The 11,290-nt window shown below is 32.4% G+C and overlaps 1 protein-coding gene across 1 annotated transcript; it reads right to left on the bottom strand.

Moving 5' to 3' along the window:
* Positions 1 to 504: 504 nt before the first annotated feature.
* Positions 505 to 4,300, bottom strand: LOC104212001 (probable serine/threonine-protein kinase PBL9). The gene is made up of 6 exons (XM_009761167.2): positions 3,935 to 4,300; positions 2,151 to 2,449; positions 1,857 to 1,992; positions 1,623 to 1,765; positions 1,407 to 1,530; positions 505 to 1,206 (listed from the first exon to the last, which is right to left on the bottom strand). The coding sequence occupies exons 1-6, from the start codon at positions 3,984 to 3,986 to the stop codon at positions 773 to 775; spliced, it is 1,188 nt and encodes a 395-aa protein (XP_009759469.1). The 5' UTR covers positions 3,987 to 4,300; the 3' UTR covers positions 505 to 772.
* Between the last annotated feature and the right edge of the window lie 6,990 nt (positions 4,301 to 11,290).

Here is an 11,290-nt window from a genome sequence, read left to right on the forward strand (position 1 = left end):
GTGAATGACTTTTATACAATCAAACTTCTTTGTAACAACCTTGTTTGATCCGATATTTCTTGGATGCTATAGTGAAGTGATGATATAGAGAATATATTATATAACACAACATAAAAATCGGTTTCGAAAAACACTCGGCTTTTATAGTGATGACTGTTACATAGAGATGTTATAAAGAGGTCTGATTGTATAGAGATGTTATAGAGAGATCTCATTGTATAGAGAGGTTTGATTGTATACACAACATAAAAATCTGTTCCGAGAAAAACTTGACTTTTATAGTGAATGACTGTTATAGAACAATGTTATAAAGACGTCTGAATGTAAAATCCTATAACATAACGTGAACAGAATTGTTTCCTCTTTTCTTTTCTCAAAATCAACTATGCGTCAGTCCCAAACAAGTTGGAATCACCTATATGAATCCTCACTAATTGTTTTTCTCCATTTAAACTCATCTCAGGAATGTATAATATTCTAAAAAAAAAAAATACAGAACAAAAATGTTAAAAGTCCTTTTCCTTCACATCTTTGGCTCTCAAAAACTAAAAGGTTATATACAACAAAAGGCTATATAGCATCAATATGTAAAGAAAACATCCAATGCTAAATTTCCAGCTAGATCAAAATAAGAACTGTAGACTGCTTAGTTGCTTGATACAAATTTACAACATATTTCCTAGTTTCCAAAGATTCAGTCTAACATGTCCCATCTTTTTCTCTCATTTCAGGTAGTATATATGGTTAAAGCTGTTGTCATTCATTCTCTTATTCAAGTAACAAGCTGAGGAGAAGCAGCTGGCCTCGGGTAAGACGAAGTTTTTCTTCTTGAAGCTTCATCGGTACAGGTTCTACGATGTTTCCTTTGTGTTTGATCACGTTTGAGACTTCCCGATTCATTTGAGTTCTGAAGTTGCTCTAGTGCTTTTACGACCTCGTGCATTTTGGGCCTGAATTTGGGTTCTAATGCCAAGCATTTGACCGCGAGAAGTGCTGCCTTTAGTGCTCCTTCCACTGAGTACTGACCTTCTATACGCGGATCCATAATACGAAGGACTTTTCGTTTACTAGAAAGAAAAGGCTTAGCCCATTCAATTAGATTCTGCTCCCCGTGAGGGCGGTTTTTGTCCACCACTCGACGGCCTGTCAGCATTTCTAGAAGAACAACCCCGAAACTGTATATGTCACTTCTTGCAGTCAGGTGGCCTACACAGGTGAAAGTGACAAATCAGAAAGTGAACAAAAATTTTTACTCTTAAGAGAATTATTGCATATGTATAATGTGTGTGTGTGTGTCAAAGCTCAGAAGTGAACAAATGTGGGTGAACAGGGCCATCTCTGGACGGACAGTTTTAAGTAGCATAAACTGAAGATGTGTAAACTAAATCAAAGCGAGGACGCATTACCTGTGGCCATATACTCGGGAGCAGCATAACCATAGGTACCCATTACTCTAGTAGATACATAGCTTTTACCGTCCACTGGTCCATCCTTCGCCAATCCAAAATCAGAAAGCTTCGCATTGTAATTCTGTCAATTTGTGGCATGGACAGAACGTAAGAGAACCATAGTAAAACATTCTTAAACTTCAATAAGACTAAATTTCCATAGTTTTCACATACAGCATCCAGCAAAATGTTAGATGACTTGAAATCGCGATATATAACTTTAGCTTCTGGGCTGTGAAGATATGCCAGTCCCTTTGCTGCCTCAAGAGCAACCTTCATCCGGAGATTCCACGATAGTGGTTGGAAATAAGTACTCCCTGTTCAACATATATCAAAGGTTGAGCGGTGACATTATATTATTAGTTGTCGCTAAATACAAAATGATGGTTTTAGACGAGCTATACTCACTTCTGAACAGATGATTTTCCAAACTTCCTCTAGGCATGAACTCATATACCAAAAGCCTGTGTTCATCTTCTAAGCAATATCCAATCAACTTCACGAGATTAGGATGAGAAAGCGAACCAAGGTAATTGATTTCTGCCTGTAGTTGAAGTTCGCCAAAATACCAATTAATCAATTTATCAAGATCAAGACTCACAGTTAACATGATCAGCTAACTACATTATAGTTAGATATTCTATCTTTAACAATTCTGATACGTCCTAAGTATAAACAAATTGATCAACAAAGTTTGTTTACCAGCCATTCTTTGTGACCTTGAAAGCCCTCTTGGTTCAATCTCTTAACAGCTATAACCAAACCAGTTCCCGGCCGTGCAGCTTTAAATGTATGCTCATCGATCCAACCCTTAAAGACACAACCAAAACCGCCTTCTCCCAACACACTATCTGGACGGAAGTTCCTCGTGGCTACTCGGAGTTCATTGAAACTAAAGCTTTTCAGATTTGAGGATTCCAGGATCTCATTCTGGCTCCGCGGAGTCAACGGAGCTGATGAATATGAAAGCCTACTACTCAAGTCTCTTCCATCACTTGCTCCTGCAAAAGAAACATGGTTACTTATCACCAAAAATATCATGTCATAGTCAGAAAGGCGGATATAGCATGTTTGCTACACACACACACAAAAAAAAAAAAAAGATACTAAATTTCCAACAAATATCAAAATTCCGAACTCGTAATTCCAAAAGTACAATAGGTTCGATGATAAGATTTTAAAGGTTGAATCCATCAAGGTTAAAATACTGGATCCGCCTCTGCTCATGAATGGAATCAAATAAAATTTAGAAATTTTCCATCGACCTTCATTTCCACCGACCTATAGAATCTTGAACATAGTAATTGTCTACAAAATGTTGAACTATAATAGCAGCTTAAGAAAATTGTTTTACTATTCTCATAACAATTTGGAGAAATATTTTAGTACATACAGATCCAACAGATCCCATATATAAGCCAGAAATAGTCTTATAAACCTAGTACACCATTGTTTTAATTGATCCTATAAAAAACAGAGACCATGATTTTGAATCTAAATTGACAGAATATCCAAGTTGAATTATAACAGTTGGCAGAGACGGATCCAAGATTTAAACCTTATGGGTTCCAGGGGCAGAGGGAGAGTATAAATTATGGGTTCGGACGAACCCAATAGCTTTTGCTTAGACCCTATATTTGTATTAGTAAATCCATTAAATATGTGTAAATATTCAATTGTGAACCCAGTAACTATAACGAGCTATGGGTTCGACGGCAAGTTTAGAACCCATAAACTTCAAATTCTAGCTTTGCCTCTGATGGGTTCAACTTTTAAAAAAATTAGCTTTGAACCCGTTATATTTTTAAAGTTATGGGTTCATATCTACTATTTATCCGCTTCAAAAGTTATGAGTTCAATTAAACCCGTCGAATATGCGCTACATCCGCCCCTGACAGTTGGATCAAAATATCTCAGTACAAAAAAAAAATTGCCTCTATACTGATCCACAAATCCCAGAGATAACCTTAAAATAGTTCCATAAACCTTATACAAATTTCTTCCAATTGAACCTATAAAACAACACACCATGGTTTTGAATCAAAATGGCTAAACAACAACAACAACAAAACTAGTGTAATCCCACAAGTGGGAACAAGTGGGATCTAAGGAGTGTGGTGTGTACGCAGACCCTTGAAAAATTAGAGAAACTATATCCCAAAAAACACTCAGCTCAGGAAAGATTTTAATTAGAATATCCAAGTTGATTTATAGCTAGATAACTTCATAACAAAACCATAATTTTCCATAAGTAGTAAAAAAAGAGTCTACCTTTACCAGTTTCATTACAAAATCCAAGTTCATTTTATAGCATAATAACTTTATAACCATACCCAAAATTTTCCACAAACAGTAGTACTACAAAAAAAAATATTTAACTTTACCAGTTTCCTCAAGTCTGTAAACATGTCACAGCTAATTAAACATATTTTTGATGTTGGTTTTTAAGTGGGATAAGATACAAAACATAAATGAATTATATTTACCAGCATGAAGAGGAGACTCGGCTTTAATTCGAACACTGATACAAGACCCCATATAAATTTGGCAACTAAAGCTTCAATCTTTCTTCTTTCTTCTTCTTTTTCAAGAAACTAAAAGGCAGAGTGTAGACTGTAGGATTGGTTACATAAACTTAAGAAAGGGAAATCAAGAAAAGCCAAAAGAGACCAAAACAAAGAAGTGTGAACAAAAAGAAAAGAAAATGTAAGTAGTATATGTTAGAAAAACAAGGCACTTTGTTGGGTTGGTTTCACGAGAATCTCTTCTAAAAATTTTGGCAAAGGGCCAAATCTACAAAAGGTTACTTTGACCTTTCTTCTTTGTCTAGTCAGTTTTGTAGTCTTTTCTGCAACTTGCTTTTTGATACATACACATATTTTATATTATCTTAATATTCATAACATAAAATATACTCAACTAAATGTCTATTCAACTACTAACAGTTGGCTTTTTGTACTCTTTGGATTAGTATAATCTTTAATGGTGTCATTAAGTTATAACAAACTTTACTGTTCTCACATACACGTAATCTGACTCTATTTCCTTTTATTCAAGAGAATAACTTTTTTAATCTAAAAATAAATTAATTTCAACTTTTTATTTTACTTTTAACAAGCAGTTTTTATAGATACATAAATATATTGCGTATTTAACACTCCGAGGATTCGTTTGGCATAAGGAACGAGGGAAAATTAATTCCGAGATTAAATTTGAGATGAGTTTATAACATGTTTGGTCAAGATAAAATTGTGGTATAACTAATTCCGGAATTAATTATTACTGGGTTGTAGCATTTTTTTATCCTTGTGGAAGAGTGGAATAACTAATCTCAAAATAATTGATCATGGGATAACTTATTCCCAACCAAACGACCCCTAAGATTTTAAAATATGTTAACTTCTTCTTAAAATCTGTGCTAATTAAACAAAAAAAAATAACAATTCTATGTATTTACGTAGGTTTCGAGGAAGAACCGCACACCTACGAGTGCGATGTAGACAATCTATTCCAAATTTCTCTTTTTGTATTAATTAAACATATTCACATAAATTAAAAAATAATAATAATGAGAGAGCAGACAAATAGTAAATGGAGCGTAGGACCAGCTTAGCTTCTAGGGCATTAAAGCTTATCTTTTGGCTGCTGGCACTCATGTGCTCTGTGCAGAAGAAGACAGAGTGAATTTGATACAGCCATTTTCAACCGTTGGATTCATCAAATCAAGAACAGTCAAAATAAGATTGCGGTGATGGATAAGGAAAATTCAATTTCTAGTTTCTAGAAAGCCAAATACATATACTGGCCATTAAACTTAGGTCCAATTTTTCATTTTGGCACTTTTATTCAGTTTTGTTTCATTTTGGCCCTCCAACTTTATTTCTTTTGTTTCACTTTAACACAAAAAAATTTCTTCCAAGTAAAAATGCAGCACGTGCAAATACCCAGCTACTACCTTCCCCCCTCCTCGCCGCAAAATAAAATTTACTTTTTTTTGTAATTTCAAAATATTATTTTTTGTTTTTTCTGCCCACATCCCGGGAAAAAATACTTTTTTATATATATTTTCAATAATAACTACGGGTTCAACTGAACTCATAACTTTCGACGCAGAGTAAAAATTTGTATGTAAATTCTTTAAAATTGTAAAAAAATAGATATAAACTCATAACTTTAAAAATATAATGAGTTTAATGTTAAAAACATAAAAATTGAATCCATAAGATTTAAATTCTGGATCCGCCTCTACGTTAGGAGTATGAAATTTGGCTTAAAAAATGGCTCTCACGCACCTACAAGGGTGAGGCAAATCACACATGAAATCTAGTCAGCTTTTGTGTCAAAGTAGAACAAAAGAAATGGGGTTAGAGGGCCAAAATGGAACAAGACTGAGTTAAAGTGCCAAAATAAAAAATTGGACCAAGTTTAATGGATTGTCTATGTATTTAGCCTTTCTAGAAATGGCAAAGGTTATGTTTACGTTTTTCTTTTAGATTTAATTATTTGATTTCTGAAATTCATTAATTCGATTAATTTCAATGGATCTACTCGAGAGGTAAAAAAGTAGAAATGACACCAAACAGCCATTCTAGAGGGACTTATATCTAGATATTCGTTACTAGGTTCTAAATTTCAGTTTTATTTTTTAGGATGAAAGTTTTAAAATTAAAATTTTTAGTTTAAATTTCAGAATAAAATAAGTACGGCTTAATCTTTAAATAATAACTCTAAAAATAGCTATTTGTGTACTTTTCCCGATAAAGCATTTTATATTAAAAGATTATCTATTTAAAGTTTGAAATGAGACCTTTAATCGAAAATGAGGGGTTATAACCATTCTATCGTACTAATATTCATAGGGAAAAAGTCAAAAAAAAAAAAAAATGTATCCGTATATTATTTGAAATTAAGTCCACAAATTTTGTTATAACCCTAAGGTTTCAGTCAATTTGTGTGCACCTCGGTGCACTTCATGGTGTGTATACTATCTCACACCAGCGACCGAGTAACTTTGTCAAGAAAGGCTTGGACAGATAAAAAGTATTCACCTAGTGTTTCCTTCTTGGGATTTGAAACTTAGCTTTAATAATTTTTAATTTACTTTATTGACTATTAGATCACATTCTTGATCCTAGGTGCACTTTTAGTTCACCATTACCCTTGTTGTTAGGAAAAAATATCGCTTTTGCCCTTGACATCCCCCCCCCCCAAATCGAATGTAATTTTAAACCACAGTAAAAAAAAATTAAGGGGTAAGTTTATTTTATTTTTTCGAAGAATTTTGATGAACAGAGCCCGTTCATTTGCCCCTGAAATTTCTATAAATGACAGAGCAAATACGAGATTTTTTGCTAGCAACAAGATTATGAATAAATCATAAGGGCTCGTTTGGTACGAGGGATAAGTGATAATTAGTCCCGAAATTAAATTTGAGATGAATTTATCTCACGTTTAGTTGGAATAAAATCGTGGTATAATTAATTCCAAGATTAGTTATCTCATGATTGTAGTATTTTTTTTTCCTTATGGAAAGGTGGGATAACTAATTCCGAAATAATTGATCATGCGATAACTTGTTGTATGAGGTATAAGAAGGTATATGGGTAGTATAAAAATTTGATACCACCTTAATACTCTGTTTGGTTAGTAAACCATGTATAAGTTATCCCGGTATTAATTTTAGCACCGGGATAACTTATACCTTATAAAGGGTAGGGTAATTAGCATCGGTATAACTTATATCTTCTTCTTAGAAATTATACAATTGTCATTCTTAATACAACAGTGAATAAACAACAATCCTAGTATAACTAATCTCAACATAACTTATACCGATATAACTTATACCGGCATAAGCCATATTCCAACCAAACGACCCCTAAGTGTATTGTGTAAAATTAAGCAATTTCTGACGGTACACAGACAAATTTAAAATATTTTCTTATATATTATATTATATTAATGTTAATTAATGTTGGATGTGTGATTAGCTGTTTAAAGTCAATTTGTTGCAACTAAGGTGGCACCAACTGTATTTTTCATTCCAATATGTAAACTGTGATGCTTTAGTTAGCTTTCATAAATGGACAAAAGATAATTGACTTGTGGTGCGGGTCGTCTCTTAATTGCCTCATAAAGAAAGGTGGAGCAGACAACGCATTTTTACTTACGTCAGACTTGACATACGAATGACGTATTACATGACATAAATAATTTCAGTTTATTGGCAATTGATAGATGACATTAAATAATTTAAATTTATACCAAGTACCCCGCCAACAACCCGGGGTGTTCATAAAAGCCCGAAAATAACCAAACCAAAAATCAAACCAAATCAACAAAAAAAAAAATCGATATTTTTTTGGTTTGGTTTGGTTTTGGTTTTGAATTTTAATAATCGATCAAATTTGGTTTGGTTTTAGTTTTAATCAAAAAATAATCGAAAAAAACCCGAATCAAACCAACTATAAAAGTAGTTATTTCAAATTTATTGTTACACCTATATATATGTATATTTTTTTTACAAAATTTCTAGAATTTTATGGTGTATGTTAATCGTTTGCACTTTTAGTAAAATTCTTTGCCTTTACATTCTAGTTTGATTGATTGTTTTCTTTTGCTAAATATAAGAATCTATTTCATGTTAAAAATAATCTATTTTTAATTGAGCCCTTAAATTATTCATCACTATTTGATTCAATTATTATCAATATATATATATATCTTGGTATATGAAAGATTTCTCAAAGGGCAATTGATTTGATAGTGTTACGTTGAAATGTAGTCACAGGAATATGTGTTTGGTAGGGTATGTCTCATATTTAAAAAAAAAATCGATTAATAACCGAAAAAATCGAAAATCCAACATAAACTGAATCGATAAAAAACCGACTTACCTGGTTTGGTTTCTTTTTAGGGAAAAATCGATCCAAACTAAACCATGAACACCCCTACCAACCACTAAGATACTCTCTATGTGAAAAAACTGAAAATAGCACCGGTCTAGCCAGTTTTCGTACTGATAATCGAAAAATAGCTAGCGTTTGTAAAGTTATTGAAAAATAGTCATTGTTTTGTTGAAACACGGAAAGTTCCAGCATAATATGCTGGATTATGGAGCTCCTGCGTCTAAATTTTCAGTATATTATTTTGGAACTTCAGCACGGAAATTCCAGCATAATATGCTGGATTGTGGAGCTCCTCAATTTAAACTTCCCGCATATTATGGTGGAACTCAAGCACATTATGAAATTCTAACATATTATACTGGAATATCATACGTAAAAATTTTGAACTCCAACATATTATGCTGGATTTTTTTCGGATTTTAAGGATATTTTTGTTCAGATTATATCTTTATACAAAAAAGTGACTGAATTTCAATTACTTTCAATTACCAATTATAAATCCGGCTATTTCTGATTTTTTTTTCTCGGACTCTATGGTAGATAATATAGGTACATGCAATTACGCACATATAAGCAACTTTCGAGTGGATCCAAAATTTAAATTTTACGAAGTTTTAATTTTGAATTATATTATAATTTATTGAATTTATCTATTTCGAAATTATTTTATATTTGTGTAATAAATTCTCAATATATATATAGAGAGAGAGAATTCGAGCTCACTATTAATTTCATATGAGTTCATATATTTTCTTCTACATTTGCCCCTCGCAATATTTTACCTTTTTGGCAATTTTATTTGAGTGAACACAATCACTACAGTGCTCCATAATAGAGAACATACATATACCCACATATTAAGGAATCGTTTGTTTTAGGAGACAAAGAAAAATTAATCATTGTATAAAATTTCATATAACGTTTGGTTTCGATACCACATAACTAATGTATCGAATTTGAAATTCATTTCTTCAATTTGGTTTTCAAAAATAGACATAAATACCGATTATATCGAGTCTAAAATGACAACTAAAATTCAACCCCAATGTGTCAAACTAGACAGCTAACGAAGCTTCGAACTGATTGTTGGGACTTTGACGTCTACTCTCCACACAAACATAATATCTTTTCCAAGTTAAAAGTTATATCAAGTGATGGTTACATGCTAAATATACTCATTTACAATTCAGTTAACATTTTCCAAAAGACCAGCTTTTTATATTTTTCATTTTGTAGAATAGACGTTTATTTCATTTCCTACCCGATGTTCGATACATGTATTAGGGGTTTCGACTAATTCAAATTTTTTCCCTTAACCTTTGCAGTTTCCGCTGGAAAGCCAACATTAGCTTAGTAAAGGGCCTCATCTAAAAGATTATAAGTTTTATTCATTAAAATAGCACGAGCTAGCCAATTTTCGGATTGATCATTCAAATATAGCCAGTGTTTGCAAAGTCATTGAAAAATAGCCATTATTTTACTGCAACAGGGACCGATCTAGCATAATATACTGGAGATCGGTGAACCTGTGTATGAACTTCCAGCATATTATGCTGGAACTCCAACACGCGGAAAGTTCTAGCATAATATACTGGAGATTGGAGCATCTGTGTATGAACTTCCAATATATTATACTGGACCGGTATATTATACTGGAACTCCATTATATTATGCTGGAGTTTCAATATACTTATGCTGGAACTCCATTATAATATGTTGGAGTTCTAGTATACTTATGTTGGAACTCCAGTATATTATGGTGGAGTATTTTCGGATTTTTGACAGTGTTTTCGTTCAGATTTATCTTTACATGAAAAGTGGCTAAATTTCGATTACTTTTGAAACTGTGGCTATTTTTGAATGACCACTTGTAAATCTGGCTATTTTTAAATTTCTCCCGTTTTATTCTCGTGTTTAAGGCCCATTAAAGGGGATGCGCTCATTATCAGGATCTCTTTTATATACAAGGCTCGAATCTAAATCATCTAGTTAAGAGTTGTGGGATCATAATATCCATCTCAACATAACCTTTAGAGGTCGTTTGGTAGGATGTATAAGAATAATGCTGAATATGGTGTATTAATAATTTTAGGATTGATAATTCTGAGATTATTTCTTATTGATTGTTTTGTTTGGTGTATTAAACGTTTTAAAAGGTCAGTTCTGTCTTTATACATACTTATTCACATATTAAAAATTATGGTATCGCTAGCAGGGGCGGATATAGTGCATTATCTACGGGTTCAATTGAACCCATTACTTTTGACGCGGAGTAAAAATTTATATGTAAAAATTCATTAAAATCACAAAAATAGTAGATATGAACCCATAACTTTAAAAATATAATGGATCAATGCTAAAAACTTTAAAAATTAAACCCATATGATTTAAATCTCGGATCCGCCTCTGATTGCTAGCCATGGTTTGCTAGATATGTATAAGAAGTACTGAATATGGCATATAACTAATATTTTACATAAGTTGAAAAATACTACCAAATAAGGGACTAATAATACCTAAACTAATACATATATTATTTTTCATAATGCATCTTACTAAACGACCCATAATGGAATATGCAAGAGGTTACATAGTCAACGCAATTATAGATGTAATGCACATATATTATATGTCGAAATATCACTAAATCTCATTTTGTGCATTAAAAACAAGCACGACCTATCTGCAAAAAAGTCTAAATAAATCCAACTTTACAATAAAGGGGTTGATCCTTACTATCTTGATGTAACTCATAGTCAATAAACAATTAGATTCGTCTTAAAAAGCATGTGAAAACCGTACGCCAATCAATTAAAACCTCAATTTAAATTATTTATTTTATTCACCTTTTAATTTGTCTTAAAAATTGCGTAGAATGTTAGCTTCTACGCAACAAGCTCAATTCTCAAAGAAAAGGATGGTTACATGAGAAGG

Source organism: Nicotiana sylvestris, chromosome 4 (assembly GCF_000393655.2).
Source record: "Nicotiana sylvestris chromosome 4, ASM39365v2, whole genome shotgun sequence".
Lineage (NCBI taxonomy): Eukaryota > Viridiplantae > Streptophyta > Magnoliopsida > Solanales > Solanaceae > Nicotiana > Nicotiana sylvestris.

Coding starts and splice junctions, on each gene's coding strand:
- LOC104212001 (XM_009761167.2), bottom strand. CDS start 3,986: ATGGGGTCTTGTATCAGTGTTCGAATTAAAGCCGAGTCTCCTCTTCAT. Junction 2,450..3,934: donor CGAGTCTCCTCTTCATGCTG/GTAAATATAATT, acceptor TTTCTTTTGCAG/GAGCAAGTGATGGAAGAGAC. Junction 1,207..1,406: donor TCCCGAGTATATGGCCACAG/GTAATGCGTCCT, acceptor TCACCTGTGTAG/GCCACCTGACTGCAAGAAGT.